The sequence below is a fragment of the Schizophyllum commune genome (genome assembly GCF_000143185.2).
Source record: "Schizophyllum commune H4-8 unplaced genomic scaffold SCHCOscaffold_7, whole genome shotgun sequence".
In the NCBI taxonomy this organism is placed as follows: domain Eukaryota; kingdom Fungi; phylum Basidiomycota; class Agaricomycetes; order Agaricales; family Schizophyllaceae; genus Schizophyllum; species Schizophyllum commune.
Genome location: NW_026089544.1, coordinates 1,313,818 through 1,341,816, shown reverse-complemented (window position 1 = coordinate 1,341,816; position 27,999 = coordinate 1,313,818). Strand labels below are relative to the sequence as shown.

General features: G+C 58.6%; 12 protein-coding genes across 12 annotated transcripts; 3 read left to right on the top strand and 9 right to left on the bottom strand.

The window, feature by feature from the left end:
* Window positions 1–18: 18 nt before the first annotated feature.
* Window positions 19–1,678, bottom strand: SCHCODRAFT_02581180 (uncharacterized protein; the record flags this gene model as incomplete). Its single annotated transcript, XM_050343912.1, has 2 exons — window positions 1,614–1,678; window positions 19–1,565 (listed from the first exon to the last, which is right to left on the bottom strand). The coding sequence occupies exons 1-2, from the start codon at window positions 1,633–1,635 to the stop codon at window positions 19–21; spliced, it is 1,569 nt and encodes a 522-aa protein (XP_050199650.1). The 5' UTR covers window positions 1,636–1,678.
* An 18-nt stretch (window positions 1,679–1,696) lies between these two features.
* Window positions 1,697–3,385, bottom strand: SCHCODRAFT_02629113 (uncharacterized protein). The gene is made up of 7 exons (XM_050345511.1): window positions 3,357–3,385; window positions 2,853–3,304; window positions 2,760–2,801; window positions 2,639–2,708; window positions 2,441–2,584; window positions 2,298–2,382; window positions 1,697–2,250 (listed from the first exon to the last, which is right to left on the bottom strand). The coding sequence occupies exons 2-7, from the start codon at window positions 3,293–3,295 to the stop codon at window positions 1,871–1,873; spliced, it is 1,164 nt and encodes a 387-aa protein (XP_050199649.1). The 5' UTR covers window positions 3,296–3,304; window positions 3,357–3,385; the 3' UTR covers window positions 1,697–1,870.
* Window positions 3,386–3,567: 182 nt separating this feature from the next.
* On the bottom strand, window positions 3,568–7,586 carry SCHCODRAFT_02629108 (uncharacterized protein). The gene is made up of 6 exons (XM_050345510.1): window positions 6,775–7,586; window positions 6,460–6,721; window positions 5,207–6,411; window positions 4,306–5,155; window positions 3,989–4,256; window positions 3,568–3,937 (listed from the first exon to the last, which is right to left on the bottom strand). Exons 1-6 carry the CDS (start codon window positions 7,493–7,495, stop codon window positions 3,752–3,754), a joined length of 3,492 nt encoding a protein of 1,163 aa, XP_050199648.1. The 5' UTR covers window positions 7,496–7,586; the 3' UTR covers window positions 3,568–3,751.
* Window positions 7,587–8,200: 614 nt separating this feature from the next.
* Window positions 8,201–10,833, bottom strand: SCHCODRAFT_02319632 (uncharacterized protein). Its single transcript, XM_050342363.1, has 4 exons — window positions 9,814–10,833; window positions 9,406–9,765; window positions 8,504–9,352; window positions 8,201–8,450 (listed from the first exon to the last, which is right to left on the bottom strand). The coding sequence occupies exons 1-4, from the start codon at window positions 10,682–10,684 to the stop codon at window positions 8,284–8,286; spliced, it is 2,247 nt and encodes a 748-aa protein (XP_050199647.1). The 5' UTR covers window positions 10,685–10,833; the 3' UTR covers window positions 8,201–8,283.
* A 557-nt stretch (window positions 10,834–11,390) lies between these two features.
* On the top strand, window positions 11,391–11,830 carry SCHCODRAFT_02629104 (uncharacterized protein). Its single transcript, XM_050345509.1, has 3 exons — window positions 11,391–11,425; window positions 11,484–11,726; window positions 11,774–11,830. Exons 1-2 carry the CDS (start codon window positions 11,422–11,424, stop codon window positions 11,708–11,710), a joined length of 231 nt encoding a protein of 76 aa, XP_050199646.1. The 5' UTR covers window positions 11,391–11,421; the 3' UTR covers window positions 11,711–11,726; window positions 11,774–11,830.
* Window positions 11,698–13,455, bottom strand: SCHCODRAFT_02629098 (uncharacterized protein). The gene is made up of 2 exons (XM_003031301.2): window positions 13,149–13,455; window positions 11,698–12,905 (listed from the first exon to the last, which is right to left on the bottom strand). Exons 1-2 carry the CDS (start codon window positions 13,216–13,218, stop codon window positions 12,187–12,189), a joined length of 789 nt encoding a protein of 262 aa, XP_003031347.1. The 5' UTR covers window positions 13,219–13,455; the 3' UTR covers window positions 11,698–12,186.
* Window positions 13,456–15,582: 2,127 nt separating this feature from the next.
* On the top strand, window positions 15,583–17,713 carry SCHCODRAFT_02629091 (general substrate transporter). Its single transcript, XM_003030902.2, has 11 exons — window positions 15,583–15,635; window positions 15,693–15,741; window positions 15,792–15,958; window positions 16,014–16,072; window positions 16,123–16,271; window positions 16,325–16,383; window positions 16,435–16,538; window positions 16,590–16,849; window positions 16,904–17,325; window positions 17,376–17,481; window positions 17,538–17,713. The coding sequence occupies exons 1-11, from the start codon at window positions 15,596–15,598 to the stop codon at window positions 17,698–17,700; spliced, it is 1,578 nt and encodes a 525-aa protein (XP_003030948.1). The 5' UTR covers window positions 15,583–15,595; the 3' UTR covers window positions 17,701–17,713.
* A 256-nt stretch (window positions 17,714–17,969) lies between these two features.
* On the bottom strand, window positions 17,970–18,922 carry SCHCODRAFT_02581163 (uncharacterized protein; the record flags this gene model as incomplete). The annotated part of the gene is made up of 3 exons (XM_003031302.2): window positions 18,705–18,922; window positions 18,499–18,656; window positions 17,970–18,445 (listed from the first exon to the last, which is right to left on the bottom strand). Exons 1-3 carry the CDS (start codon window positions 18,908–18,910, stop codon window positions 17,970–17,972), a joined length of 840 nt encoding a protein of 279 aa, XP_003031348.1. The 5' UTR covers window positions 18,911–18,922.
* A 285-nt stretch (window positions 18,923–19,207) lies between these two features.
* SCHCODRAFT_01154396 (uncharacterized protein) lies at window positions 19,208–21,454 on the bottom strand. The gene is made up of 11 exons (XM_003031303.3): window positions 20,825–21,454; window positions 20,499–20,770; window positions 20,369–20,446; window positions 20,247–20,320; window positions 20,122–20,194; window positions 20,029–20,073; window positions 19,904–19,980; window positions 19,702–19,848; window positions 19,604–19,649; window positions 19,520–19,539; window positions 19,208–19,471 (listed from the first exon to the last, which is right to left on the bottom strand). The coding sequence occupies exons 1-11, from the start codon at window positions 21,163–21,165 to the stop codon at window positions 19,388–19,390; spliced, it is 1,257 nt and encodes a 418-aa protein (XP_003031349.1). The 5' UTR covers window positions 21,166–21,454; the 3' UTR covers window positions 19,208–19,387.
* A 55-nt stretch (window positions 21,455–21,509) lies between these two features.
* SCHCODRAFT_02629080 (aldehyde dehydrogenase) lies at window positions 21,510–24,349 on the bottom strand. Its single transcript, XM_003031304.2, has 15 exons — window positions 24,047–24,349; window positions 23,928–23,991; window positions 23,807–23,868; window positions 23,665–23,751; window positions 23,525–23,606; window positions 23,400–23,466; window positions 23,141–23,340; window positions 23,000–23,092; window positions 22,612–22,952; window positions 22,425–22,559; window positions 22,286–22,372; window positions 22,182–22,235; window positions 22,101–22,111; window positions 21,988–22,046; window positions 21,510–21,932 (listed from the first exon to the last, which is right to left on the bottom strand). The coding sequence occupies exons 1-15, from the start codon at window positions 24,248–24,250 to the stop codon at window positions 21,880–21,882; spliced, it is 1,599 nt and encodes a 532-aa protein (XP_003031350.1). The 5' UTR covers window positions 24,251–24,349; the 3' UTR covers window positions 21,510–21,879.
* On the top strand, window positions 21,630–21,898 carry SCHCODRAFT_02629081 (uncharacterized protein). The gene is made up of 3 exons (XM_050345508.1): window positions 21,630–21,679; window positions 21,720–21,770; window positions 21,792–21,898. Exons 1-3 carry the CDS (start codon window positions 21,648–21,650, stop codon window positions 21,874–21,876), a joined length of 168 nt encoding a protein of 55 aa, XP_050199645.1. The 5' UTR covers window positions 21,630–21,647; the 3' UTR covers window positions 21,877–21,898.
* A 153-nt stretch (window positions 24,350–24,502) lies between the features above and the next one.
* On the bottom strand, window positions 24,503–26,585 carry SCHCODRAFT_02629075 (WD40 repeat-like protein). Its single transcript, XM_003031305.2, has 7 exons — window positions 26,233–26,585; window positions 26,040–26,093; window positions 25,910–25,982; window positions 25,671–25,777; window positions 25,500–25,607; window positions 25,353–25,445; window positions 24,503–25,300 (listed from the first exon to the last, which is right to left on the bottom strand). The coding sequence occupies exons 1-7, from the start codon at window positions 26,466–26,468 to the stop codon at window positions 24,568–24,570; spliced, it is 1,404 nt and encodes a 467-aa protein (XP_003031351.1). The 5' UTR covers window positions 26,469–26,585; the 3' UTR covers window positions 24,503–24,567.
* Between the last annotated feature and the right edge of the window lie 1,414 nt (window positions 26,586–27,999).

Genomic DNA, 27,999 nt, shown 5'->3' with positions numbered 1-27,999 from the left:
GAGCCACAACATAAGATTCTAGTCTATATATCCGGTGCTACACCCCCATGGAACGCTCTTGAATAGCCAGAGCATGCGCATCTTGTCCCCCTTTCGTTCAAATCCTGGCAGCTTTTTAACCATTCCATCACATGTATGCAGACATTCAAGCGGCGCCAGGCGAGTCCCGCCTACCACCCGAGGGTGCTGCCTAGAGTAAGCGATATTCTTGATCGCAAGAACATACTTGCTCTCGTCTTCGTAGTCAAGGACGTCTTCGAATATCAGAGTCAAGCGTTCAAGGTTCGGCAAGCGGGTCAAGGATCCGGGATGTGTACCATCGCGCGAAAATTGGCAGAGCAAGTCGAGGGATAACAGCTGGTCGTGCACTTGACAGTCCTCGAGGTTCTTCAGTTGGAGAGCCGTGAGTGACGGAAGGCGATCGAGGCAGTCGACGAGAGGATCCAACGGCGCGCGTGTCATCTGGCGGAGCGTGAGGGAGCGAAGCAGCTTGCACCCCGATGATATGTCCAGAAGACTCTTCAGAGCATGTACAACATCGTCAGCGTCAAAGCCGCCAGCGGAGAGCACGAGGGACCGAAGGTTCGCGCATACTAGAGCTTGGCCTAGTTGTATCGCTTCATAGTTAAGAGTCAAGTTCTCGAGGCAAGGGAGGTTTATGGGCGCGTCCCCAAAGGCGAGCTTGAAGTCACGGAGATCGCCTGATATCGTGCACACGCGCAATGTTGCGCTGTAAGCGATGAGGGTGCCGCGGACGGCTGTCCAATCCGCTAGGGTATCGGACAACAAGTTGAGTTCGAGCTCCGTGAGGGGCCATGAAGCCGGTAGGCTCAGGCGATGCATGTCTGCCGCCCCAGTTATGGCCAAAGACACCAGCCGGCAGGATTGCCGGTTGAACACGTTCAGAAATAGATCCGTCAATGAAACGTCGCCGTGGTCGATAGATAGGGCTTTCAAGGCGGGGAACACTCTTCCTGACAATCTCTCGTAGGCCACAGCAGGGAGATTTTCGAGAGAAATGCGCCGCCACCGGTTAGACTCGGCGCAAAGCAGTGCCCATGCTTCGTCGCTCCAGTCATCCACACGGGGCATAAAGTCTATGGACAAATCCAACGGCGATTGCCCTGACTTGCGAAGTTCGTTAGCCAACGTGCGAACGTGACTCTTCAGCGGGTTGGTCAGTCTATTGAAGCACAGCGAAGTCCATAGCTGGGGTGTTTGCAGTGCGATGTTGCGCCACATGACGCAGACAGACATACAGTTGAATGTCCTCTTGCAGGCAGGCTGCCTCGACCAGGAATTGGGCAGCGCCAGTACGAAGATCATCGAGAGGATTTCGGGAGGGAGTCGACGACAAGGGGCGATGAGGGAAATGTGCAGCGCTTTCTGTTTCCAGATAGCGAGCTTGAGGTTGGATAGCTTTTGCATTTCCTGATTGACCATGTCCTCAAGAAGAGGTAGGCTGTTTGCTGCGTTTTTGATCGCGCATGTATCCTGCTGGCTAGGAACGTAGCCACTTCGATGGAGTGCCATGTTCGCCACAGCTCGCGCGTCCATGAGAGTATCTGCAAAATGATGAGTGGCAGGATCCAAAAGCATAACGATATGCTTACTGATGAGCCGAGGAAGATCCATAACGAGTACAATGTGTGCTGCAGTGCGATGGCGGAGATTGAGGAGAAGAGCAGAAGCAAGGCTTTCCCTTTGTCACAACAAACCACAAAAGACATCACGTATGTGTGACACAAGTGGGGAGAGATATCTTTGCATGGACCGAAGCAAACGACATCCTTTCGGCTTCGTCGTCCTTATAGACGGAAAGCGTGCCACATTCGAGGACTCCGGACGGAAGCGACCTTACAGCCAGTGCCTATATTCCATACACCGTCCTTGCATTTTCTCTTGCAATCTCCATCACCCTCGTCGCATCCCATCCATCGCCCAATATCCCAGCCACGAAATCCGCAGTCCAGGGAATCATCGCGGTGTGACATAGAGGTAGGCGACCTTTCATGCCGGACAGTACGCTGTAGACGTTCGTGGGGACCATGTAGGGCGCATCCGTCTCGAGGATGATGCGAAGAGGGGAGGGCGAGGTGTTCGGTGTTGGTGTCGGGGCGGATGGAGCTGGCGAGCCAGCAGGTGCCGGTGCTTCCGAGTTGTTGGCAGCTGCTTGAGTGCTTTCGGCCAGGCCAACCATCCGCCGGATGATGTTGGGTGTATCTTCGTTTGTGGAGAAGGTCACGACGCCTGTAGATAGTTAGGATGTGCCGCGTGAAATGCTCAATGCGACGTACCCGTGACGCCGATGTACAGGTTGGGGAAATGGTCTAGCAAACGCTGGCCGAAGTCGGGGGTATCGGTGAAGCAGTGGATGTGTATCTGCATTGAGAGATACATGAGGACAGGCACACATATGGCTGGGGAGACGCTCGTGTACCCGGTGGTCCTTCGGCACTTCTGCCTTCAGGATACGTTCGGTGTCCTCGTCGGCCTCGCGCGTATGAATGGTAAGAGGCTTGCCGAGCAGGACAGCGTGGCGTAGTTGACGCGTGAAGACGTCGCGTTGTATCTCTCGAGGGGACTGTAGGGACGGTTAGCCAGGGAAGGGTGAGGGTGCGATAGTCAGAACGCGTACGTTGTCGTAGTGGTAGTCGAGGCCCATTTCACCCCAACCTACGCAGCGAGGATGCTGCATGGCCTCTAATCTACCCAAGTCAGCCTTCACTGTGAAGGGGGATGGGTGGATCGAGCCTCACATGTCGCGCTCGACCTCATCATTATAGTGCCGGGCTTCATGCCTACGAGGATGGATCAGTGCCGCGCTCTGTGCAGAGAAGGAGGATACGCACGGATGTACACCCATAACGAAGTAGTACTCAGTACCTCCCCACTTGTCCGCGCGGTCCTCAGCCGTCAGCGCCGAGTCGGCGAACTCGCGCCAGAGCTTCTGCACAGGCGCTTCGCACCATACGTCGACGATCGCCTCAACGTGCTTGTCCTTGTAGAAGTGCTGGAGAAACTCGTAGACGGTGTTGCATTTGCCCGCTGGGTACTTGTGCTTGTAGGCAGCAAAGGTGGATGCAAGGTGAGTGTGGGTGTCGACTATGGGTGCGGTGGAGGAGTGTGCAGGGAGAAGGAGATGGTCCTCTGCGGGGGCGTTGTTTCTGCTCTTCTTGCCCATGTTCTTCTGCTTTCCTGTACGTGTAGATTGGTAACGAAAGCCTGAGATCGAGGGGAGAGGTCGTCTGCAAAGCTGCAGCGCAGATGAGGAGCGGAGGAGAGGGCCGAACATAGCATGCATCGATCACACAAATCAGCGACGATGTCGTTGTTCAAAGTACGTGTGCACTTACTCAGTACATCCCAAAGACTCAGGAAATTGTTTTCAGCTTTCAGACGAGTACTGCGTCTAAGGTAAGCAAGAGACAGACTGAGTCACGATAGCCGCCCGTTCGGCGACCCGAAAAGGAAGGCCTTGTCCACTACTTACGATAAGCGCCCAAGCCATAACCATGAAGTCCACGACATCCATTACAATCTACTGACAACCACTCAGAGCCCATATCCGCAGGAAAAAAATATGGTTATAATGATACATAATACACGATTAATGAGTACCGCTTCCAATGCAGAGTGCGAGTGTAGCAAAGCAAATAACAGAGTAGATGAGTCCGCCTCGTCCCCCTCCTCCCAACAATTTCGAAATCAGCCCCAACAACCCTCGAATGCGAATGCGAAAGTAATGATTCTAGTCCGTCGGGAGCTCATAGTACGACCTGAACATCGACTCGGAGCGCATGACGGAGTCCCCGATGACGCCGTGGACGTGCAGGAACAGACGCGGGAACCGCCGCGTGAAATAGCCCAAGAAGCCCTCTGGCATTGGGCCCAGGCTGCGCTTGACGTTGTCAGGCAGGTCCTGGTAGTGGTGTTTCTGGTAAAGAGCGTCAGCGATGGCGATGGATTTATGAGATAGAGGTCGCACTTTGTTTCGCAACGCACGCAGCAAATCCTGAATCAACTTGCCGTCGTACTTGCGGAACTTGCCAAGGTTCTCGATGAAAACCTTGTCAAGCCGCCCATGCCAGTCGTTCCCGACAACGTCGAACGCGCCCGTCTCGAGCGCTATTAAGTTCGGGTCCTTCGGGTCGCGGCACATTATCTCGAAGCGGTCGGATGCGTCTTGTAAGAAGTTCAGTCGCCGACTGGGTTCCCAGAAGAAGGGATGCACTAGGCATGCTGTTGTGTCGGGTCTGTGCGAGAGTCAGTACTGAGGTGGCCCCGGCTATCGGACACACGTACCGTGCTGACGCAACAGGATCCAGCATATGAGTGATCAAGTCCACCGCCTCCGAGCCCTCCTCCCCAAAGCGCTCGAGGCCCTCCAAGCACTTGATGTTCTTCATGATGTTCACCTCCCGCTCGTACCGATCGCCGAATGGGTGCGCCCCATTCGTCAGCGTGTAGTAGAACAAGCACCCCAGCGCAAAGATATCCACCGACTTCGTCAGCCGTGTCGGCTTCGTCGTCGCCCCCGCAGTGCCAGAAGAGCCCGCCGTCCCTGTGCTCCCGCGCGACGACATCGACTCGTCGGCGAGCTCGTCGAGCTTGACCTCCCCGCGCAGGATTTCAGGCGCGCGCCAGCCGGCCGTGCCCGCGGCCATCGCGCCGTACGCGGTCGGGAGGAAGCTCGTCTGGTCCACATCGAGCTTCTTGCACAGGCCGAAGTCCGAGATGAGCATGCGGTACCCGGGCTTGCCGTTCACGTTCTTCGCGCTCGAGACGAGGATGTTCTGCGGCTTGATGTCGCGGTGGACGAGCTTGAGCGCGTGGAGGTGGCGGAGGCCGCTGGTGATCTGACGCAGGGCGCGCTTGGGGTTGAAGGCCATCGCGATGTCGTGGAATTGCTCCTTGTCGGGTGTTTCGATGATATCGGCGAGCGAGGCGGGGCAGAGCTCGAGCGCGATATACAGGAAGTTGGAGTGTGCTTCTTGGTAGTAGTACCGGATGACGTTCGGGTGGTCATCGCTCTCCTGAAGGATGCTGACCTCTCGCGAGGCAAGAGTGACAAAGTCCTTCAGGAGACGCTTGACGGCCACTGCACGGCCCTGAAGTGAGCCCTGATAGACGACGGTGCCGTGGGATCCGAAGCCTACAAGTAAGGTCAGACGTTAGGTTTTCAGGGAGCTTTTGCGGTACATACCCAATATGGTATCCGAGACTACCAATGACTGAGTGGGTGCAGGGGTCTCCGGGCTCGCGGTGAGCACAAGGGAGACAGCAGGCTGCACAGGCGGCGTCATTGGTTGGGGTGTAGTTGCCTCAGGCTCAGCTAGCCCGTTTGCCTGCGCCTCGCCATTCGCCGTATCCCCGTTCGCCTTCTTCTTGCCCTTGCCTCTCTTCCCGCGGCGCACCTTCTTCTTTCCAGGCGTGACCTGCGCATCGCCCTCCGCCTCATTCTCCTTATCGCTCTCCTCCGCCTCCTCGCCCTGACCCACATTGAACTGCACCCTCGCAGGCGGGGTCTGCATGTCCGCGGGCGGAGTCTGCAGTTCCGTGGGAGACAACCCCAACCCCGGTGCTGGCAGATCCGGCAGGCGCGGAGTCGCAGGACGCGACACAACGGGCTGCACGGGCACGTTCTTGATCTCCTCCCCCAGCTGACTCGCCGGCGTGATGCCCAGCGCCGGGCTCGTCATCTCTGGGCGGAAGCGCCGCAGGCCGAACCACAGGGACAGCGCGCCCAGCAAGAACGCCATGCCGACCGCCTGCCAGTAGCTGCCCACGCTCTCCCGGCTCGGGGGCGAGGGGCGCTCGGAGCTGGGGCTATCGGCCGCGGGGGGTTCGTGCTTGTCGCGGTCCGCCGACGCGTTGGCGCCGGCGCTGGGTTCCAGCACACTGGCAGCGGGCGAGGTGGGCACCTGCGGTACACCGTCGAGCAGGCGCTTGATGCGGCTCGAGGCCTCCGCATCGCCGCCCGCGAGCCTGCGCATGCCGACGAGGCAGCGCCGGTCCCCCGCGGCATACGTGGCGTCTTCGCAGCGCGATTGTCCGTGACGTTGAAGCGCGCTCTCCCATTCGCGTTGTTTGCGCTGGCGGGTGATTTCGTCGACTTCTGGTGGCAGATCGGCGTCGGCGTCATATGTAGTGCGAGCAGGACCGTCAATGAGTGGCGGTAGTGTTGGCCTATCCGCGTTGCCGAAGGCGACTAGTGGGTAGCGGGCGGGGCTCATGGCGAATAGGCTGCCGGTCTGGTCGACCATGCCGACGTACGCGCTGTCGTCGTTTGGCAGGTGAACATCGTTATTCATGGTAGGGAGGAAATCATTCAGTCTCGGGCGAGGCTGGAGGAGGACGAAGGGGTGTTGACCGGAGCCTGGGCGCCGAAGAACGTCGAAGATCGCAACCCTGTGTAAAGGTCAAGGACGTGTGGCGTTACGGTGGACGGCCACTCACGTAGGCTGGCTGAAGGCGTGCGCCCAGAGGAACGGTGGGTCGCTGCGAGGCGGAGACCCGGAGCTCGCCGCCCTGAAGGACAGGATCTCCCCGGTGGGGAGGCTCTGGATGTACGCATCGTCCTTGGTACGGTGATACAGCGACTGCATGGGCATGTCCTGGTTGTTGGGCCCATAGGTTGAGAAGGAGAGGTTCTGAATCGGCGTGGGGGAGATGCTGCTACGACGGTCGATAGGCCGGGTGTGGATGGATATGTGGTAGTCTGAAACGGCCAAGGTTAGCGACTGCCCGTAGTGCATGACGGACATGACGCACCGGTGCGCCCGATGAAGACATCCGTAGTCTTTGCGACTGGGGGCTTCGAGCCCTCTAGCTCGTCTAGGTCGATCTCGTCGCCGTCATCGTCGTGGAGGTCCTCGAAGGGGTCCCATGGGCACTCGGAGTCGATGGTGGCTTTGAGTTTCCCCGTCTCAAGCTCCACGAGCAGGAGGGACGTCTGCTTCTTGCCGACGAAAACGCGCCGTACGTCGCCGTCGGAAAAGAAGAAGGGAGACATGTCGACGAGCTCAGACATGGTGAAGGGGAAGCGCTGGAGGGGGCTGGAGGGCGTCGACATGACATATATGTCGCCCGTCTGCGGCTCGATGATGTACTGCTCCTGCGACGGATCGTCGGCAAAGTCGGGGTCCGAGTCAGGGTGCACCGTCCGCACGAGGGGGGCGAGTGTCGAGGGGGAGGAGGCACCGTCTGTGACTCCTGACATGGACCACAACGCCTGGCCGGTGGTGCGGCTTAGCGCGTGAAACTTGCCATCCACCGAGGCGACGAGGACGATGTCCAAGAGGTCAAGGTCACTCGTCACGTCCCCCTCCTGCGAGGGCGGAGTGTAGTGGTAGTCATCGCGGGGGCTGAGGGGTCTGGGGGAGCCGCTGCGCAGGGAAGGGCGGTTAGAGGGAGAGCGCAGCGGGATAAGGTCTGCGAGGGAGGCGACGGCGACGGTGCAAAGGAAGCAGTATAAGTACAGTAGAGTCGCCATCGGCGCTCATCCCAAGGTGAAGCCCAGAGTCCCAAAAGTGAGTGATGTTGTGTCCAGTATCGGTTCGTGGTGGTTGGGAAGAAGATGCAACTTTTTGATGAACCTCGCCGCGACGCCGCCCGCCTCGGCGCGACGAGATCACTGCCTTTTCAGGATCTCCGAAACCACCTCCGCACGGCGCTGAGTCCCCAGCTCAGAAAGACCTCGCAACGTCCCACCAGCGCTCATGATTGCGAAGATTCCAGACGAACCGAAGCGTTAGGCGACTTGTATTTTTCGCCAGCAAACAGCCCCTTAGGGGACAGACTAAATTTACAGTGGAATGTCTGTGCCTATTTCTGAGCCTTGGGCAACGACTGCCGCAGTCCCCCTGCCTGCTCTCTTTCGCTGCGCATCCGCTCTGTCGTGGAAGAACCATGGGATCAATGGGGAGAGGCTATTCAGTGTTTGCCGATGTTTCCTCGCTAAATTTACCCGAAATGGCAATGGCGTAACTGCGCACGTGGATAGTTCAACAACTTTCCTCTGACTTTCATGTCTCGACTCTCGAGGCGCCGCGTTCTCCCCAGCCCTCCTCGAGATCAGTGTCCTGGCTGCCTCAGCCAGCAGATGCGGTCTTCTGACCTGACAAAAAGTCCAACTGTATGCGGTTGAATTTCGGCGAACCTGTGAGAGGGGCTTGCGTCGAAGTCAGATGGTAGGTAACTTCATTTACATCTTACATTTATCGTACACTAACACAATACATACTCCAGGTAGATAGACTGCAAATAAGCTTAGCACGCCCACTAAAGGAAGTGCGTTGTGACGATCATAACAACAATGGCCAGGGCCGAACCGAAGAACACAAGCACAGAGAAATACCACAATGCCAGCCGGCAGCGAATGATCCATGGATCAATCACCCTTCGAGTCCACTCGGGCCTCGCGCTGACAGTAATGGCGTCGACGCCAGCTAAGAAAGTGTTAGCACCGAACCTCGCATTCACGAGGGACGTCAAGACGTACCTCCACTTGGAGTCAGAATATCCGCAACGACGCGGCGTTCGACGTACGGATAGCGACAGATGACATCCAACTGCGCCCCCGTCTTCCGCGTCTCTTTCTCCCCCGCAGGCATGCTCAACCCCGGCGAATCAGCCCGCTCCCGCCAGCGCGGCAGAACCAGCTCCTTCGGCTGCTGCTTCTTTCCTCTCTCGCGAATGCACGAGAACACCGAGCCGCCGCTACCGCGCTTCGCGCCCTCCCTCGGCGCGCAGCGGTACGCGGGTATCTCGCCCCGCATGGTGAAGAGCCAACCGCCTATGAGCCAGAACGCGGGCAAGAGGAAGCCGAGGAAGAAGAGCACCTGCGCGGGAGTCCACCGTCGGCGGTGCGCGCGCGCCGTCGGGGGCCGCGGCACGGTAAGCACGTACGGCAGATCCGCGCCGACCTTGTCCCACCGATGCTCGATGCGCCGCATCGTCTCCTCGTCGATCGCCGCCGTGTCGTGGCTGGCCTTCTCTTCTTCGAGTGTGTCGGCGGGGTTGAGCGCAAGCGGGCTCGGCTCGTGCTCGTAGTCGTGCTGCCGGAAGGGCAGGGACCTGATGGTGACGGCGGACGTGGGCGAGTGGTTGGTGTCGATGCCGAGGATGCTGGCGAGGGAAGACTGCCGGTTGCGGTCGCTGCCCGCGGTGACGAAGCTGTCGGCGTGTGGGGACGCGAGGGTGTCGTCGTAGAAGCTGTCCGCGTTAGGGCCGTGCTGCTCCTGGATGTCGGCTCCCCAAGCTTCGTGCATCGTCCCGAAGTCGCGCTCGACCGGCGAGCGCGCTGGCGAGGACGGGGTAACTAGAAGGCGCGGGACCTTCCTGCTGTTGGCTATGCAAGTCAGCGCCTTCGCCCTTCGCTACCACAAGTGAAGGACGACTCACTCATTGGACCAAACCCTGACAGAGCTTCACGACTGACGCGCTCGATGGGCGAGCCGCTCGTCATCGTCCGGGTCGTCGTCCGCATGCTCATCGCCGCCGATCCAGGCAGCACGCGCAAGCTCGGCGCCGGCGATTTGTAGCTGCCCTCCTCAATGGCGGACAACATCGGCGGACGCGCCACCATAGGCCTCACCGCCGCCGCCTCCGGCATCCGCACCCGCAAGCGACCTGGCGCACCCACAGCCTCCCCCGCACCGCCAAAACTACCTCCCGAGCCACCGAGGCTACCACCGGAACCCCCCAAATTACCCGTCGAACTCCCAAAGCTGCCCCCAGAGCTCGGGAATATGCCGCCTGCCCCTCCACCACCAATATCCCCCGCATCCCACGCGCCCGCCGCCACCGCGCCCTCCTGATATTTTACCACCGCCTCCATGTCGAACTTCGCCGTCGGCACGCCCGCCTCGAACCGCGCCGCGAAGCGCTCCTCGGTGGGCGTCACCACCCTCTCCGGCGCGCGGAACGCGGAGGGCGGCGGGCCCGCGGGCAGTCGCGCTGGCAGGGACGCCGCGCGCCGTACTGTGGCGTGTTGCGGCCCCAGCGTCGGCGATGGGAGGTCGATGCCCGTGAGCGAGCCCGTGGTGCCCGGCTGGAGGGGCTGGGGCCGGCTGATGGTGATGGTGTTGACGCGCAGGGGCGCGCGGCGTGGGGGCAGGTTGACGCTGCCGCTGCGCTGGGGCCTGTCGAGGCTGGCTGTGCGGCGGAGCTTGTTGAGGCTGCTGGAGCGACCGAGCTTGGTGAGGCTGCTGCTGCGACGAAGCTTGGTGAGGCTGGCGCCGAGGCGGGGCTTGTCACGATTGGGCGCGTCGCTGCTTTCCCGGTTGCGCTCATGGCTGGGCGCGTCGCTGCCTCTACAGTTGGGGGCGTCGCTGCGGCCTTTGTCCGCGCGCGGGCGAGTGTGCAGCCAGGCGTTGCGTGAGGGGGGCTTGCGGGCGACAGCGCGCTCCTCGGCATGCTCCTGGCGCTGAGAGGCCGCGAGGCTCGTCTTGCGCAGCAAGGCGGGCGGACTGAGGCTCGCGGCATGCGGGCCTTCGCTCCGAATGGTCGTGCTGCCCCTTCCGATGGTGCTAGCATCCTCTCCCCTACACGCCCACGACAGATCCGGCCTGCCCTTCTCCATGTTCAGCCTGCCCTTCTCCCGCGAAGCTCTCCCCTCCTCCAGGGATACGTCTTGGGGATCGGCCCGTGGCATGAAGAATGCGCGCATGATGCCCAGCATGTCGGTTGGTCGTGGAGATGATGATGAAGATGGGGAGATCGTAAGTCGTGGATGAGTCGTGAAAGGGAAGAAGTCCGTCGAAGAGGGGAGAATGTTGTTAAAAGGGAACAGGTGCAGCCAAGAAAGAGGAAGATAGACGAAGATACAGAAGATGCGCGGGCGGCTGCTGCCCACCCGCAGGTGAATGTCGAGCCGCCGCCTCCCGCGCAGGGCCTATATGTACGCTGCGCGCAGGGTCGTGCGTGCTCTGCGATTGCAGGGCCTGCCGCGAAGCAGCATGTTGCAGGGCGTACCGACTGTCACCGAGCCTGCTCATCGTGCATGTCGACGCGACTGTGCACCCTGCTAGCCGAGCGCCTGCGCGCACGGTGAAGGTCGCCTGTGCGCACGATGAAGGTCGTCTGTACGCACGATGAAGCTCGCCTGCGCTCGTAGGTGCGCCCTATCTCCTGCGCTAAGGCTCTCCCATCCCTTCCGGAAGAGGAAGTCGGCGCTTCTGGGGGTGAGGCGGGTTCTGGGGGATATGAAGGCCTACTGCATACACCATGGAATGGTCCTCGCATTCACCGAGAAGTAGCACACTGACTTGCAGACGATGGCGGGTGATCGGCCGCCACCCTCGAAGCAGCTCGATGAGCATTCTTCGAATGAGCGCATCCACCCCTTCGAATGAGTCTTCGACGCGACACGGCGCGCCTTTGTCCAAGAAGTATGGACCGGGGAACCACACGTTGCGGATGTCTGGACGGATGGACCCTAGATGAAAAAGGTATGAAAGTGCGTGGGCGCCTCATCTTACCAGGAAATGCATGGGCGCCTCCCAGCTCCTTCGTGCATCTTTTTAGCATGCTCTGGAGCGTTAGACGTATGTGCGCCTCGGATTGTTTCGCACTGGACGCACGGAGCAAGGACATCGCGCGCACGCTCGTCGTGCGTGCTCTTCTGACGCTCCGATGGCCTACGGATATTGAGACAACCTCCGGAGGTTTCGAAGATATCGAGGACTCGACGTTTCGCGGATATTGAGCCGGCCTCGTATTACAGGTAAGTAGAGGCGATAGAGGCTCGAGGATAGGCTCATATAGCTCGAGGGGTTTATGTTATAGTCAAAGCACAGTAGATACACATAAAAAGTCAAAGAGTGGGTGGGTACAGTTTTTGGCAGTCTCGGTAAGTGGTTGGTAGGTAGATACGCAAACAGGCACACGGGCAGTCTTGGTATGTAGGTAGGTAAGCAAGAGAAGGAAGAACAAGGGAATAAATACCGCCTCCGAAGGGAAGTCAAGTCAAGAACGCGAGGGAAGGAAGGGAAAGCAAACGCGATCCGACCGCGAAGGCAGGAACGTGAGGAACACGGAGGCAAAAGCAGCCCGCGCACGTTGCTGAGAACAAACAAGACACAACAGAAAGCCAAGCGGGTGGCTGGAGGTATACCGAGTAGAAAGAAGGGAAGAGGAAGGGAGGTGGGAAAGGGGCGGGCCGTGCGATGGCAAGCGCTAGCGCTACTGTGAGGCTGCTGACTCGGAAGCCTTGTCGGGTTGCGTGAACACAGTAGCGGTGATCGTGGGGTCGTCGGTCGCGGGCTCCTTCGTGGTGATGGGCTCGGTGGTCTCTGTCTGCTTCGGTGCCGGCGCCTCCTCCGCTGCGTGTGCATCCGTGGTGGTAGACCCGGCGGTGGGTTCGACAGCAGTGGCGGGGATGGGCTCGGCGGCGGGAATGGCAGCGGCAGTTTTTTCCGTCTCGACTGCTTTCGCCTCGATCGCCTCGTTCGCTTCGACTGTGATCGGCTCGTTCGTGTCGACCGCGATCGCCTCGTCCGTTTCGACCGCGATCGGCTCGCCACCCTCCTGCGCCGCTGCCGTCTCCTGTACAGGCACGTCCTCAGCAACCTGCGTCGCGGGCGGCGGCGTCCCGGCCTCCTCGAAGTCGCTCGCGGTGTCGTCCGGCAGTGGCACCTCCGTCGGCCTCGGCGCATCCTCAGGGAGGGGCACGTTCTCGGGGAGAGGTACGTTCTCCGGCGCCAGGTCGATCTGCCTGACGCCCGTCGTGACCTCGCGCACCTCCTTCGTCTCCGGCTGTGGCTGTGGGGGAGGCGCCTCGCTCGCCTCGCGCGACGGCAGCTCCGAGCGCGCGCGCTTCGCCGCGCGCTCGTCCTCCTCCTCGTCGCGCTCGACCGAGCTGTTGCGCCGCTTGCGACCGATCTGCGGCGCGTTGGACGTGGCTGATCAGGCGGGGGACCGTATTAGGTGGGAGCGTCATTTGGCGCGGGCATCATTGGGTGGGGGGCATCATTGGAATTGAGCGCGAGGGGAACGTGTCCGGCGTATGTGTCGCGTCAGGGGGGGTTGAGTGGCAGGCGCGCGGAGCGGGCGAGGCAGCGATAATGCGGGTAGATAGAAGCACATTGAAGGGGAAGATCGCGTCAGTTACGCGCGTCCGTCAGGGAAAAGGGGCATACACGCACCGTCGTCCCGCCACGGCCTGTCCAGGCGGGGGATGACCGACCCGGAAATGCGGCGGATGAGGTTGAGCATTGCTAGGGGGTGGTGTGTGGGGTGGAGTAAGGTGTGTGGAGGGTGAAGATATCGAGGGGGAGGTCGAGATTCCGTAGGAGGACGCGGATATCGACTGGGGAAGAAAACGATGCAGTCGGGAGCAGGCGTCCCGAAAAGGCTGGGGGAACAGGTGGCGGTCACGTTTTTCGCTCTTTGTCCCACGCCATCATGTCAACAGGCGCGCAGACGTCCTCCTCCTTCACCACTATCACCCGCTCTCCCTTCCCCGTAATCCATTGCTCTGCTCGTTTGAATGGTCCAAGAAATGTGCACTGAGTCCTGAACCAATACGAAGATCAGCCCAGGAGAAGATCGAATGGCATCAACGATTCTTGGGGCAGCGTTCTTCAAGTAGTCTCGCTTTCCATTCAGCTCTTGCTTAGCGGGCCGGCCGGGGACATTGAATATAGAACGAGGGTATGTCCCCCGTAGTGCCACTTCTCTCATCGTCTCTCACCCACCGCAGATGCCCGCTTATCTGACGTCTGGACATGAACATGCTTGACCTCCCTTCGTGAAGTTCCGTCGCATTCCGCGTTTACCCGGCTGTCATCTCGTCCACGCGCAGGAAGAACGCTGCGACCATTTCTTCAGGGCATTGCATTCCTACTACCCAGACTGTTTGCCCGCATCTCAATAAGTCGTACCCGCCTAGCCAGCTATCCTTCACGGTATTTTCAGGCGTCGAGCCTCAACTACCACCTCCAATAGGCACCTGTTCATTCGTTCTCCTGCATGTTCATTCCAAAGTGTATGAGCGAAAGCACCTCTTCCTGTTGTTGTCTAGGCTGGTCTCACAGAATATAAGTAACGTACACCATTCACTTCGACGTTCTATACTTGTTGGGCAGATCCCTCTCGCCTTGTCCAGGTAAGTCCGTGCGTCCTGTTGTGCTGCTTCTCAAGGTCTGACCGATCCTGCGTTACAGGTCCAGCACTGCACGTAGCTCAAATCGCCCAAAACGAGGTCCAAGGGACGGTTTGAATGGCTCTGGAGCTTGACGAAGAAGCTGCTCGACTACAGGTAAGGACTGCGCTCCATAGCTTGATATTGACCATGCCCAGACCAGGCTCCAAGACATGATTGGAGTATACCATTCACCTCGACGCCTGTCCCTACGGCAGTTGGGATGAACTGTGCAATCAACGGCGTGCCATGCTCCGCTCGCCGCACCAAGGTCGATGCCACCCATATGCTCTACTGCTTCGCGAGGTTCCTCTCATCCTTCCCTTGCGCAGCACGGACCGTACGAGATGCGTTCCGGGCAATTTACGCCTCAGTATCCTAGAGAATCAATCCCCGAGTTCTTGGACAGCTCTGAACCGCTCGGGAGCTCCGAGAAAGGTCGTTGAGGGCGAGGTCCGACGTTACATCGCGCCCTATCGCCCACACGAAGCTGAAAGACAAGCACCACCCTACACGCTTATCAGCAAGTACAATGTGCGTGCTCAACCGCGTCTCCAAGCTCCGTCTGACTCTTTGAGCCTGACATGCAGATTAACCGTGCACAACCAGCGGTCCGCCCCGGGCCTGTCCCATAATGAAAGTCACCGGCGTCGTCTGCGGCCCCTGATTGACAAACGCAGACCCTTGTTGACAAACGCAGGAACTTCGGAGTGTGGCGGTGGGCTACAGTCGCCGCGGTCGCAGTTGGACCACCCGCCTTGTACTTTTGTGGCGTATCCACTTGCAAGGCCATCCCCGCTGCGGCGGCAATTTTCCCCGCATCGGCGGCCCCGTGGGGTCACAGGGCCTATGCCACCATGCCCCGCAGTCTGCGTTTTGTGGATCAGACACAGCGGTCAGAGCTGAACGACTGGAGGACGAAGAAATACTTCCGCGAGCGACGAAATATTCAGTGCAACTCCGAGAAGCCACGCTCTATTCTTGTCTACTCAGCGAAGAAGAAGCGAGTGGCAGGCTTCTGCCGTACGAGGTTCCCATCTGTCCAGCTAACGCTGGACCTACCAATCAGTAGCTTGGTACCTCTCATATCTACCTTTACGACCCGTGACCAGCCTCCCCTGACCCTAGCCAAAAAATCCACTCAAAAAGGACGACGGCGCAGCCACCGAAGGTCAGCCTCTCCGAGCGCATCACTGACCTGCAGCCCATCACTGACACTCCGCGCGCACGCCCTCACGTCCTCAATTCAACCCAGCGCACACCTAATACACGCCAGCGTTCCTGGCGGCTCGGGCGGACCGCGCGCACCCTGTGCGCTGGTCAGGCGACCCAGCGTCCTTCACCGGAAGCCGCGACGGTGCGCGAGGTATATATGGCACCGTGCGAGATGCGCGGTGGGTAGGCGCTCCCTGCTTCCACCGCTGACCTCCCCGACGCTCGCCGACGATCATGAAGGCCGTCTCGCTTTTTCAGAACTCTCGGGCGTATTGTGAGTGTCGTGCATGAGGGAGACGAAGGGAAGGAACAAGAAGCTGACGATCTGCAGGGCTAGCGTTTGTGGTCTACTGGGGGATCGTGCTGTTCGGTTATGATACGTGCGTGTGCGGGCTAGTGAGGGTAGCAGCGATCGTTGACAATCTGACAGCGGTGTCGGCGGTGGCGTCGTGTCCTCCAAGCACTTCAAGGAAGCGTTCGGCATTATCAAGGACGGCGTCGAGGACACGCACAAGTCGAATGAGGTCTCGTCGAACGTAGTGTCTGTACTTCAAGCAGGAGCCTTCTTCGGCGCGCTGGGCAGTGCACCGCTGTCTGGTGCGTCGCTGGATCATCTCGCTCGAGTGCGTCTTAGGCTTACTTTGTCATCTAGCACGAGTTGGACGGAGGAGTACTCTGTTGCTCTTTAGCTTGGTGTTCGTCGTTGGTGCAGTGCGTATGCTATCCCCCGCATGCGAGACATCAACTTACACGGCTAATAGATCCTCACCGTCGTCGCCAACGGCGGCAGCAAGGGTCTCTCAGAGATCTACGCCGGTCGCGTCATCTCTGGTTTCGGTATCGGTGGTGTCAGTGCGGTCTCCCCTGCCTACGTCTCTGAGTGCGCCCCGAAGGAGGTCCGCGGTCGTATGTGCGTGCCTCCCACTTCACGAGAATCTTCAAAGCTTCAACGACCTTCTCTAGAACCGGCATGTTCCAAATCATGGTTGCCTTCGGTGTCATGATTTCGTACTTCGTCAATTGTGAGTAAAGGACCACCCCGACTTCTGCTCGATGCTGAGGTAGCATCACAGACGGCGTCGGTCTTCATCAAGTCGGTGTCGCGGTATGGAGGATACCATTCGCCATTCAGCTCATCCCAGCGGGTATCATGGCCGTCGGACTCCTCACTCTCAAGGTGCGTCAGTCGTTGAGCGCTCGAAACAAGCCCGCTAACCCTTCCCTGCAGGAGTCGCCACGTTGGCTCGTCCAAGTCGGCCGCGAAAAGGAAGCGCTCGCCAACATCGCCTACCTGCGCAAGAAGCAGGTCGACGACGAATCAGTGGTTATTGAGCTGGCCGAAATCGAAGCCGCCGTCCGCGAAGAGCGTGAAGCTAGGGCCAACCTCGGCTTCAAGGAGGCTTTCCTTGGGAAGGGCAACTGGCCACGATTCGTTATCGCCTTCGTCATCTTCCTGCTCCAGCAGTGGTGTGGGCAGAACTCGGTCAAGTGCGTTCCCTTCCCTCGCTATCGATAGCCTATCCTGATTACCCATCCACCCAGCTACTACGCGCCCCAGATCTTCGCCTCCATCGGCTATACCGGCACGAAGAACAGCTTGCTCGCCAGCGGCATCTACGGCGTCGTCAAAGTCGTCGCCACCGCCATCTTCGTCTTCTTCGGCGTCGAGTGGCTGGGGCGCAAGCTCTCGTTGTTCATCTCTGGCCTCGGCATGGGCACGCTGTTCTTCATCATCGGTGCGATCCTGAAGACGCACCCGCCGCCTGCAACGAGCGCGTCGGACGATTCGAACGTGGGTACGCCGTCGCAGGCATCACAGGCTATGGCGGCGATGCTGTACATCTACGTTTGCTTCTACTCGATGGGATGGGGACCGCTTCCATGGCTCTACGTTTCTGAGATCTTCCCGACGCGCACGCGGCATTATGGGATGTCGGTGGCGAGTGCGAGCCAGTGGTTGTTCAGTACGTGATTGTCCTTTGAACCTTGACTCTAACGCTGACTCTGCCGTCAGACTTTGTCCTCTCGAAGGTAACGCCCGACATGGTCAGCGACCTCGACTGGAAGCTCTTCATGATGTTCGCGACGATCGACATCGGCGGCCTGGGCACCTTTGCCCTGTGAGTGTCCTCGCTTCTTACCCATATTCAACACCTTACTCATCCCCTCTCCTCAGCCTGATTCCCGAGACGCGGGGACGCTCCCTCGAGGAGATGGATGTTGTCTTTGGCTCCGTCGAACAAAGCAAGCGTGAAGCCGACATCACAGAGCGGCAACGCGCGCTGGACGAGCAACAGCCCTCGTCCGTGCACTCCGAAACCGTCGATGCGAAAGCTTGAACGCTATTCACGTCTTACGACTGCTACGTCTGTGCTGTACTATAACTGTACCTTTGCTTTCATCGCTGTGTTCTACTAGTCATCAACATCATCCTGGATTCACCCAAAGTGCGTCTGAAACTGCATCGTCGTGCATGTATCGGCAAGCGTGATAAAAGTCCAATTGCCAACCAATTAAGTAATGCAAGTAATAGAAGGAGGCATTAGCCTTCAAAGGTATAACGTACATGCAGCACTCATATGCGCGATGCAGGTGCAATGAGAGCTATCTAGTATACCGAGCTGCGGCGAGAATCCCTCCAGTTCATCGAAGAGTCCGCCTTCCCTTTCACTTCAACGGTATATCGCTGCTGGTTCCGGGGCACAGGGGGCACCGCGGCAGAAGCACGACGAGTCCTCCCGTGGTGTGGCGTCGCTTGGATGGACTCCATCGCCTCGAAATCGTTGCCCACGGCTGCATGGGATATAGATCCCCACCGAGAATAATGTGTTTGGGTAGCCGGTGCCGACTTCGGCGGGCTGGGTGCCGTCAGCCGAATGAAGGTATCTTCGTAGGCCTCAAGCGCTAAGGCGTGAGCTTGTGCAAGGTTAAGCAACGTGTCCTGCTTTACTCCAGCGTCAATGCTGACGCGCTTTGCAGTCGTCACGGGGCTGGGCACACCCTGGTCGACAACTGCGGGATGGCGGAAGGTGCAGTCCCTCAGGGTGCACTCGCGCCAATTGGCGCACGGGGTGTACTTGCAATCTGAGAAAGGACGGCGTCAGCGACGGTGCCAACCTACTGACTGTCTGACTCACAGAGTTCGCGCTTCTGGGGGTGGTAGTAGCGGCAAGTGCCGCGACGGGGACAGCTTCCTTGAATATAGGCCCAGCAATGCGCGCGAGGAGCCCTGTGCCTTTGCAGCCCACTTGCGGGGTCGCTCATTTGAGCGGCGTAGATGTCCTTGTCGTGGATGCTGGTGGCAAATTAGCAACGTTTATGAGGCTTCAGACGCAACACGCACTAATCGCAATTCTCTTCTCCTTCAGGGCACGCCTGGTTCCTGCAGTAATGGGAGCAGAGCTTCGTCTGCCGCGCGAGCTCGATATCTTGAGCAGACGTCTTGTGCTTTCCGCTACGTGCGCTCTTGCCAGCTGCCGTGCGAGGTGGGTCCCCAACCAACACCGTGGCGCGGTGGCCACCCATGTAGTATTCGTCGAAGTGGCGCATATCTGAAGGGCCTGTCATGATAGAGGTCAGACAGCGTCGGACGTCGAGCAGAGCACGCACCGTGGACGCCGTTAACGGCGGCTTGCTGGTAGGTGTAAGGCGCAAGGTGACTGTTCATCGTGGTGGTTGGTGAATGAGTGACAGGATCACCAGGCGCGCGTTATATACGAGGTGACCTAGAGGCACCATGCATAGCCGTAACATGCATGACGACGTCACAAAAGAGCGTCCATTCAGAGAACAAAGGATGCAAGACAATACCGAAGTCGTCAAAGCCATCACAACATGGCCACCGGATCCGGACCAATCAAATGCAGCATACATACCCACTTTGACTGATAGCATACAGGAGGATCGAAAAGCGGTGTCCTTGTGCAGAGCAGTGACGACGACATTAAGTACTAAATGAGATATGCGATGCTTAAGATTCCGAGCGTCCGACTGTGAAGAATGCGATTGTTGTGTGGTGGTCTATCATCATCGTGGCATTGATTGCATGGAATTTGGGAATGCATCCGAGTAATCGGTCTGCATGCGTTTTCTCGGCGGCATACCGGTTATCTGTCAAAGTCAGTGAGCATCTCGACAAAGACTCAGGAGCGCACGCACGTCACAGGCATACTGCATGTCTACATTCGGAATAATAGCGCGTCAACAAATGACAACCCAAAAACAGACTGCCGATGCGCTTACCCGATTCGAGTTGTTCCGTTGACGGATCCCAGGAACGTTTTCGCACCTTCTCAATATTGGTTTGTGGTCGGCCACTGCATAGATGAGTGATAACGCACATCCATTTGTACGTTGGGGTCCACGTAGGGCGCATTGCCTCCTCCTACGCCCCCGACTCCCCAGCCCATTCCACTACCAGGCCCCTGCCGTATGGGCACAGGCGGCACTCTCATGGCCACTTCCGAGAGGTGATGTAGGTCAGCCGCCTGAATGGCATGTCATCAGTTCGCCATTCAATAGTCACTATCAACATGAACTCACCTCTTGATACCGTGACATGTTGTTCAACTTGCCGTCTTCGCCCTCTTCCGAGAATGATGAGTGGCGCGAGCTAGACTCTGCCACCAAGGTCAACGCGTTTCACGAACAGAGTAGCCGAAGCTTACCTGGTAATGTCGAAGCACTGTTCCTACGCGCTATCATAGCACCCACTGATAGACTTCAGTATACGCGATGCGACTGGCTGGTTCGCTACTCACTGATATCGTCACGCCGCCTTTCGGCCTGATGGACGGCTTGCCGCGCGCAGCGTTCCGCCTCTAAGCAGTTCATCTGCAGTCTCGTCTCAATACGAAAGCAGGCAGCGTAACAAGGCAGAACTCACGTAGCGAGAGTAGGCCTCTTGTGTCTCCTGCTGCGCCGTCGTAAGCGTTGCCCGAGCTGCTTGGAGGAGCTGTTCTGCAACCTCGGTGAATACACCATTCAGTGACGACGCTGTACACGTACTAGAAGTGTTCAATTCGTCACCGAGCGGGTCGAGGCTCTGCATAAGCGCCGGTGACATGGAGGAGCGAAGTGCAGGGTCTGCGCTCGTCGTCAGACAGTGGGAAGGCGGACGCCGCGAGGTTTCCTTCACCGTGCAATGTGTTCGGGAGCGCGTTGCGATCGCCATAGCTGCTGCCACCAGCCATCGTGTCCGACGGCGTCGACGCGCCAGTCCGCGGGTCAACGATTAAGTCGGCTTTGATCGTCCGATTGCGGAGTCGCGGGTTGTGAGGGATGCCCGCCGCCTGGCGCTCGATGAACTTGCGCAGGAAGGTGAGCTCTACGTCCTCGGGTAGGACATAGGGCGGGCCATTCAAGATACCCTTCGACATAAGAACTTCCAGGTGACTCATCGTCTTGTCTCTTCAACATCCCGTCAGTGACAAGCGCGCTCAGAGAGGGAATAGGCGCGCGCACTTCAACTGCTGCAACCACTCGTGCAGCTCCATGTGGTCCTGGTCTGCCCGTGCATCGTAGTCCTGACGCCGACGCGCCTTCCGCCAGTACGTCTTCGTCTGCTTGAGCGCGTTGTTGACTTCGGTGTCCAGGATGCGGTACCACTCGCTCGTCTTCTTGTTCAGCTTGACTGCGAGGACGCCGGGTTGCACGCGAAGCTGTAGAACGGAGCGTCCTTCCTCGTCCGGTGGCCCGAGGACTCCTTTCTGCCCCTGGTTTCCGCGCGTCGCCCCACGCGTAACGTTCCCGAGCTCAGGCCATGGCAGGTCGTCCAGCGGCGGCTGCGTCGAGGGAGAGGCCATGCGCGAGGCTCCTGAGCAGTACTAGCGTGCAGGAAGTAGGAAGCCAAGTGGCCAGAGGTGACAAGTCGACAGTGACCGGGGAAGATGATGGTATGTCTGAAGAATCGGTCGGGCGCGCGGAGGAGGGCGCGTGCATTGATTAAAACAGCGGCACGGAGTCTGTAGACTGTTGCGCGCTTCTTTTAGTCGTTGATTGGCCAGCCCCTCCGTTGATGGTGAAAGAACATCGATCGCTTACCCGACAACCCTGCATCCCATGTGCTTTTCTTACCTTGGTTACATCCATCTCTGATCCCGCTATCCCCCAGGGGCACAAATTTCACACCGTCCGAGCGTAATCCGCCTCGCGCTCCAGCGGACATCAGCGGCAGTCTGCCCGAACGCCCGGCGCACGCCTGTCCAGGCAGGCAATTGTGAGTGTCTGCTCTCATTCTTTATAGTTACAGTTGTGCTTAGGTGCTCGACTTGCTACTGTCTTCTCAATGTACGGTAAACTTGGTTTGCCGCCGCAATTGTTCCGGGGCCTGGCATGGCATGACGCGCCGTTTGCGTAGGTGGCCGAGCAGTACCTCCTGCTCCGACGCTTCAAGTCGAGGCGGACTTGGGTAGAACACCTACCTCGGGAGCGACGCGTTGCTCGTTGGCCCATCCGACCGCGCTCAGAAAGCGCTAGCTTCCCGACCGTCGATGCAGCGACGCGGTCGCGCATAGCCCTTACGCAGAGAAGTTCACGCCTTGCGCTAGTGGCGCAGCGTCCGAGAAGTTTACTGCGGTTGATCAGCGCCTCTAGTTTCCCCAGCCGGGTAGCAGCAGAGCACATACCAGTGCACGCGCTCCAGCGCACGTACTGCTTCCAAGCGTCACCGCCAGACTCACGACCCCTGCAATGGAAGTAAATAACCCATGCCACCAGGACCCTAGTGCACAACACGTACCATCCAGTGCTCTGTAGGGGAAAGAAGAAAGAAAGACAGTCAGAGGTCGGAGCGGGCCCGCAAGCACAATTATGTACAGACCTTGTTCCCTCCGAAGGCAGCACCGATTTCCGCGCCGCTGGTTCCCACATTGACCTGAACCACGTATCAACATCAGTGCTCAAAAGTGTCTGGACCTCACGGACGTTCACGATCCCCGCGTCGGAACCCGACGGGCCAATCCAGCGGCCGACATTACGGATATCCCTGGTCCAAAGTGACGAGGAAAGGCCCTGAGCAGTTCTGGTAAGCTGCGAGAGTGATTGCGAAGGCCTGTATGCATACCTGAGGAACGGCATTGTTCCACTGGATGGCTTCGTCCAACTCGTCGAAGACGGCGACGTTCAGGATGGGCGCGAACGTCTCCGTCGCCCAAATACGGTCCTTCGTGTCGACCGACCTCGGAATGGCAATCGTGGGCTATAATGTCCGTTAGTTCATCCGTTCTCCCACATCAGGGTCTGTCACCCACCTCCACAAAATTGCCCGCCTCGAACGGCGCGTCCGCGTACTTGCTCCCACCGCACACAACATCCGCGTTGATGGAGCGCAGATGCGCAACCGTGTCAGCGTACGTCGCCACAGCACTCTGGGTGTGCAGAGGGCCAAGGAGCGTGCCATCGACGAGCGGGTCACCAGGCTTGATGGACTTGTATGCTTTCGCCAGGCGCTCGATGAACTCGTTCGCAATCCCGCGCTGCACGTAAAGGCGCCGCGTGGAGGTGCAACGCTGCCCGGCGGTCCCGACCGCGCCGAAGAACACGGCAGGGACGGCGAGGTTGAGGTCGGCGTCCGCCATGACGACGGAGGCATCTGGGATATAATCTAGACGAGAGAAATCCGAAAGGAAAGGCCCGTACTGTTGCCACCAAGTTCTAGGATGGTCTTCCCGAATCTAGACATCACATTCTTGCCAACGATGCGTCCGACACGTTCGCTGCCAGTGAACGACACTGCGGGGCCATCAGCACCCACACAAGCACACGTAAAAAGATATTTACCGAGAGGAACATCACCGCTCTCTACAATAGCCTCACCGACGTCCTGACCACCAACGGCAAGACTGGCGATTGCACCTGGCAGGCCATTCTTCTCTAGCACATCCGCGACGATCCTCGTGGTGGCGATAGCACATAGCGGAGTCGTCGGTGAAGGCTTCCAAATTGTGGCGTTACCGGCGACGAGCGAGAGCGACAGGTTCCTTAAGTAGACCAGGTCAGCCTGAACGCATGGAGGCAATTAATTGACACAACTACATACCAGCCGTAGACGGCAACAGGGAAGTTGAAGGCTGTCAGCACGCCAACAACTCCGAGGGGATTTGGCACTGAGAGGAAGGTAAGATGTCGACATGGCCCGCTCGTGCAACAAAGGAAAGGAAATACCTTCGAGGATGGTGTGCCCCGGTCGCTCAGACGCTATGTACCGACCATTCATCATCCGGGAAAGACCAACACCGTAGTCGCACTAATGATACAACGACGTTTCAGTCATATTGCAGCGGTAGCGGGCGCAAAGCACATACGATGTCGACAAATTCCTGTACTTCCCCGATGCCCTCAGTCTTGATCTTGCCCATCTCCAACGATACGAGCTGCCCGAGAGCATCGCGCTGAACGCAAATGTGAGTTATATGCGCAATGCGAGATTGAATTTGTAGTAAGCACCTTGGCCGCCAGAGCCTCCCGAATCTGCCGCAAGATCTCACCGCGTCTTGGTGCAGGAACATCTGGAAGTGTGGGCCATTAGCTCTCAAGCATCGCTGCTCAACCATCTACAGCAACTCACCCCTCCAGAACACAGACGCTTCATTCGTCTTCCCAAGCGCTTCGTGGAACTCAGCCGGGGTAGGCTACACGACGCAACATTGTCAGCATGAGACTGATAGATCGGCGAGAAGTACGCACCGTCACAACCTCCGCCAGCGTCTCGCCCGTGGTCGGGCACTTCGACACGATCGTCTCCCCAGAACCGCGCCACGAGCCATCATATAATCCGGACAGCGCGGACCCTCCCTGGATTCCGAGCGGCGAAAGCACGTTCGATGCCCGCGTCGACAGGCATCGCGCGACGCGCAGACGGCTCACGACCTTCGTTCGAGAGCAGAGCATGATGGTTGGACCTGAGGACAGGAACCGAGTGTATCCAAGAGGTATAGATCGTCGTGAGAGTGCCCCGAGTCAAATGAGGGTGCAAATGCGAGATGGAGGTCAGGAGCAAGCTCCGGGGCGTGCGCGACGGCGAGCAACCCCGCATGACGCGAGCTCGAGATCCGGAGCACGTGGTCGTTTTGGCTGGAATTTCCTTTTCAGGCAGGTATTGTTGACATGAGAAGCGTTCTCTTCGGAGGTTGGACCCACAAGTGACGCGCGACCACAAACAAGACGTTCCCACAGGTATGCACATAGAGGAAAACATACTGTCAAAGCTACAGCCCATCGAAGAACTTCCCCTCGAGATCAATCTCATTCCGGCCCTTCTTTTTCTTCACGGCCAACAGATCCTTCGGCTGCTTCCGCTTCCTCTTCTTCGTCTCCTTCTCCCCGTCAGAGTCGGAATCGTCCGATGCGCCATCGTCGTCTCCCGTCTCGCGCTCCTCGACGCGCACTGCTTTTGACTCGATATTGGCTGCTGCTGGCTCGCCCTCCCCATCCGAATCAGACGACTCCTCGGATTCTTCTTCGCTGTCCTTCCCGCCCGCGTCTTCGACGTTCCTGTCGCCGTCCTCCTCCTCGTCACTCTCGTCACTGTCCTCGCTCGATCCCTCCATCGCCGCGCCCTCGCCTTCCTCAACGTCCACCCCACCCTCCTTGAAGAACGCCTCCAGGCTCGTCAACCGCAGCGACTCGTCGTGCCCGACGCTCCCCACCCAGTACTTCGCATTCGTCGGCCCAACGTCTTCTTCGTCCTCCATAGCCTTCCCCTTCCCCTTCGCGTCGCCCGACGCTGCACTCACTTCTGGCGTGGGCGCCTGCCCTACCGCGACCCGCTCAACGGGCCACTCGCCGTGATCCGCCACCACACCCAGCAACTTCGTCGGCAGCACCTGCACCGCGCGCACGAAGCCATCGGAAGAGCCGGTGATGACCGTGCGTGTCGTGTCAACGCCGATGTCGGAGAGGTCGGGGAGGGTGCAGAGCGCGTCGATGGATTGAGGATGACTTTAGCGCATGAATGAGTACGTGTGTGAATGAGGGAGAGGGGACTGCTCACCCTGGCACGCGATCCACGCAGTCACCCCAGCCGCTACTGCGGTTGAAGATCGAGAGTACGCCCATCTGGGTACCGACGACGGCTTTCGTGCCTCTGAACGCGCAGGAGTGAGCATGCAGTCCTCCCAGGAGTAGCGAAAACGCTCACCCTGCGATCAACCCTATGCTCAGCAGCTCATCTTCCTGATCTTCCGAGTGCGCGATCGGCTTCAATGTCTTTGCACGTACGTCCATGACGGAGAGGGAGCCATCGCCGCTGCGAGAGGTGAAGTGTCAGATGAGAAAGGGACACCACATATATGTGAAGGTGCCCGCGCACCTCGTCGCGACCAAATGCTTCTTATCCTCGAGCCAGAGGAAGTCGGTGATGTAGTCGAAATGCTGTGTGTAGGATCGCGTCGAGTCGCGCTGGCGAGGATCCCAGAGCTACATGGGGTCACAAATCAGCCCCGAGTCCCAGAGGCGCAGGCCCGAGTCCCAGAGACGCATCCCCGAGTCCCAGAGACGCATCCCCGAGTCCCAGAGACGAGACCTGGACGCCTGCTCTACGCAACTCACCTTGATCACCCCATCATCATCCCCCGTGCTGAGCAGCCACGACGTCAAGCACTTCACGCGGTTGATGGCCGACCTTGGGCACGCTGAGCATCTCAGCACCTTCGTAACCAGGGGAACTCGCCAGGCTTACTCGTGCGCGCCTGCCCGCGTCTCGGAGACCTTGCCGATGGAGGCGTCGATGGTGCTGGGAGGAGGGATGTGGTCAGCGTGAGGTCCTCGGGGGATGAGTGCAGGGGAGGACGGGAGGGGCCGACGCTTTGACGTCCAGACTCATCATTGAGCAACCCCCCCTCCCTCCGTACCCAACCAAACCGCACACTCACTGGATCGCCTTCCCCTTCCCCACCACATACACCTTTCCCGTGTCCGCCCCCTTCCCCAGATCCAGTCCCCTACACGACCTCTTCGACACCCTCAGCGAGAAAGACGGCACCAGCGCACCCTGCGCATCGTAGCTGAACGCCTTGACGTGCCCGGTGAGGAGCGCGGTGTAGATCGTGGGCTCTTTCGGGTGGAAGACGAGGTCGAAGATTTGGGAGCCGACGTTTATGGAGGGCATGGTAGGGGGCCTGGTAGTACCAGAGGTACGGAATCGTAGTAAAGCGAGTCAAAGAAGGGGAGAAGCGGTAAGGGAGCAGCTATGGACTTGGCGGGGGAGCGCGATCGTCGATCGAGCAATGATCGGGGCCCGCGCATTTCAACAGGGGCTTCGGTGCCTGCCGAATGTTTATGGTCACGCGTAAATCAATAGGTTCAACTTTCGCTATTCGCACATCTTGCGAGCGCCCACGATCAGGCGGAACTGCCTCCCAGACTCAGTGTTGGCGGAGTATAGAAAGGCGGACAGTTATATTTCATTCGATTCAATGCGCGGAGCAATTCTCGTTCACTTGAACCTAGTGTAGAGTTGTGATGCAGCTGCCGATGGGATAGGTCCTTCAGATGTCGTCAAAGATGACTAGCGGGCGTATCGACGGGACAATGGCATGCGTGGTATGTCAACGATGAACGAAAAACGATCTTCGACAGTTGTAAGCAACGTTAACAGTATGTTCAGTTCGCGTTTAGCACCACGTGGCCAGCACGTGCATTCCCACAGCGCACGGACCATGGGCAAACTCGGCGCAGCAAGTTGCTGAGCAAGAAACGGAGGTGTGGACTTGGGACTTGCTGAGCGTGATAATGGAGAAGACGACGGACATGTAGAGCACTTGCGAGCTGCCGTGTAGCGATAGGGTGTTGTCGATGACCATATCCAGGAGTGTGCAAGAACGAACGGAGGCGCTCGAGGCTTGAGGGCGTTGTATGAATCGACTTGAAGGACTGCAGAGTGCGAGGCAAAACCTTCGACACCAAAAGTACGTGAACAGAAACGGAGAATGGAGTAGAAGCCAGAAGACAACAGGTGCGGGTTGGATGTTCTGGTCGTGCCGTGCAACATAGTGGTGCGGCCCGCGTTGAAGGTGCAAGGCTGCAGCGTTGAAGATTGAGTCGACCTTGACATACGCACTACCGGGGTAATCCAGAGGCGTTTGGTCTGCGATACTGCGCAATATTGGCCAAGTAACGGCTGTGGGTGAATGAAGTCGATGGAGCGTGTCGTATGAGATCCGCGCTCAACCGACGCAAGAGCGTATCTTGTAGATGGAGCGCGCTACACAGATGTTCAGAATAGCGCCAGTGATGGCAACAGGCAGAAAGCAAGATGCATTGTTTGTTCGCCTGCGTCGACGTGTCAGATGAGGTTTGCAGCGATGCAGCAGAAAAATGGGAAGCGTACGAGGGAAACACGATGAGAAATCTTGCAGTCAAACGACGAAACAGATGGAGAGAACAAGGCTTGATATGGACCGGAGCGGAATTTTTCTCGAGGGGTGGGTGCGAAAGTCAAGCCTTCGCGGACCGAAGGAAAATAAGCGGACGAGAAGATCGGTCATCTGACCAGGGCAACATGCTTGTCTGAACGTCCATTGTCTTGCAAAATTATCTCCAGGACGCTGCGAGACGGCCGGCGACACCGGGCGAGCGGAAGAGAAGAGGTGACGGTTCGGGAAGAGCGATTGATGCTGTTTGTTGTTTGGTCACCGGCT

Coding starts and splice junctions, on each gene's coding strand:
- SCHCODRAFT_02629080 (XM_003031304.2), bottom strand. CDS start 24,250: ATGCTCTGCTCTCGAACGAAGGTCGTGAGCCGTCTGCGCGTCGCGCGA. Junction 22,953..22,999: donor CCTAGAACTTGGTGGCAACA/GTACGGGCCTTT, acceptor ATTATATCCCAG/ATGCCTCCGTCGTCATGGCG. Junction 22,373..22,424: donor GGAACAATGCCGTTCCTCAG/GTATGCATACAG, acceptor AGAACTGCTCAG/GGCCTTTCCTCGTCACTTTG.
- SCHCODRAFT_02629098 (XM_003031301.2), bottom strand. CDS start 13,218: ATGCTCAACCTCATCCGCCGCATTTCCGGGTCGGTCATCCCCCGCCTG. Junction 12,906..13,148: donor CAGGCCGTGGCGGGACGACG/GTGCGTGTATGC, acceptor CCGCCTGATCAG/CCACGTCCAACGCGCCGCAG.
- SCHCODRAFT_02629108 (XM_050345510.1), bottom strand. CDS start 7,495: ATGGCGACTCTACTGTACTTATACTGCTTCCTTTGCACCGTCGCCGTC. Junction 6,722..6,774: donor TGTCTTCATCGGGCGCACCG/GTGCGTCATGTC, acceptor TGGCCGTTTCAG/ACTACCACATATCCATCCAC. Junction 3,938..3,988: donor TGCGTGCGTTGCGAAACAAA/GTGCGACCTCTA, acceptor GCTCTTTACCAG/AAACACCACTACCAGGACCT.
- SCHCODRAFT_01154396 (XM_003031303.3), bottom strand. CDS start 21,165: ATGGCCTCTCCCTCGACGCAGCCGCCGCTGGACGACCTGCCATGGCCT. Junction 20,195..20,246: donor AAGAGGCCTACTCTCGCTAC/GTGAGTTCTGCC, acceptor ACGAGACTGCAG/ATGAACTGCTTAGAGGCGGA. Junction 19,849..19,903: donor ACATGTCACGGTATCAAGAG/GTGAGTTCATGT, acceptor CATGCCATTCAG/GCGGCTGACCTACATCACCT.
- SCHCODRAFT_02319632 (XM_050342363.1), bottom strand. CDS start 10,684: ATGCTGGGCATCATGCGCGCATTCTTCATGCCACGGGCCGATCCCCAA. Junction 9,766..9,813: donor GGTGGTAAAATATCAGGAGG/GCGCGGTGGCGG, acceptor TTGGTGGTGGAG/GGGCAGGCGGCATATTCCCG. Junction 8,451..8,503: donor TATTCTGACTCCAAGTGGAG/GTACGTCTTGAC, acceptor ACACTTTCTTAG/CTGGCGTCGACGCCATTACT.
- SCHCODRAFT_02629113 (XM_050345511.1), bottom strand. CDS start 3,295: ATGTTCGGCCCTCTCCTCCGCTCCTCATCTGCGCTGCAGCTTTGCAGA. Junction 2,802..2,852: donor TTCGTTATGGGTGTACATCC/GTGCGTATCCTC, acceptor CCATCCTCGTAG/GCATGAAGCCCGGCACTATA. Junction 2,585..2,638: donor TCGACTACCACTACGACAAC/GTACGCGTTCTG, acceptor CCGTCCCTACAG/TCCCCTCGAGAGATACAACG.
- SCHCODRAFT_02629075 (XM_003031305.2), bottom strand. CDS start 26,468: ATGCCCTCCATAAACGTCGGCTCCCAAATCTTCGACCTCGTCTTCCAC. Junction 26,094..26,232: donor GGGAAGGGGAAGGCGATCCA/GTGAGTGTGCGG, acceptor CCCTCCTCCCAG/CACCATCGACGCCTCCATCG. Junction 25,608..25,670: donor AAGCATTTGGTCGCGACGAG/GTGCGCGGGCAC, acceptor CACCTCTCGCAG/CGGCGATGGCTCCCTCTCCG.
- SCHCODRAFT_02629081 (XM_050345508.1), top strand. CDS start 21,648: ATGTACGGTAAACTTGGTTTGCCGCCGCAATT. Junction 21,680..21,719: donor CTTGGTTTGCCGCCGCAATT/GTTCCGGGGCCT, acceptor CCGTTTGCGTAG/GTGGCCGAGCAGTACCTCCT.
- SCHCODRAFT_02629091 (XM_003030902.2), top strand. CDS start 15,596: ATGAAGGCCGTCTCGCTTTTTCAGAACTCTCGGGCGTATT. Junction 15,959..16,013: donor GGGCAGTGCACCGCTGTCTG/GTGCGTCGCTGG, acceptor TTTGTCATCTAG/CACGAGTTGGACGGAGGAGT. Junction 16,384..16,434: donor GATTTCGTACTTCGTCAATT/GTGAGTAAAGGA, acceptor GTAGCATCACAG/ACGGCGTCGGTCTTCATCAA.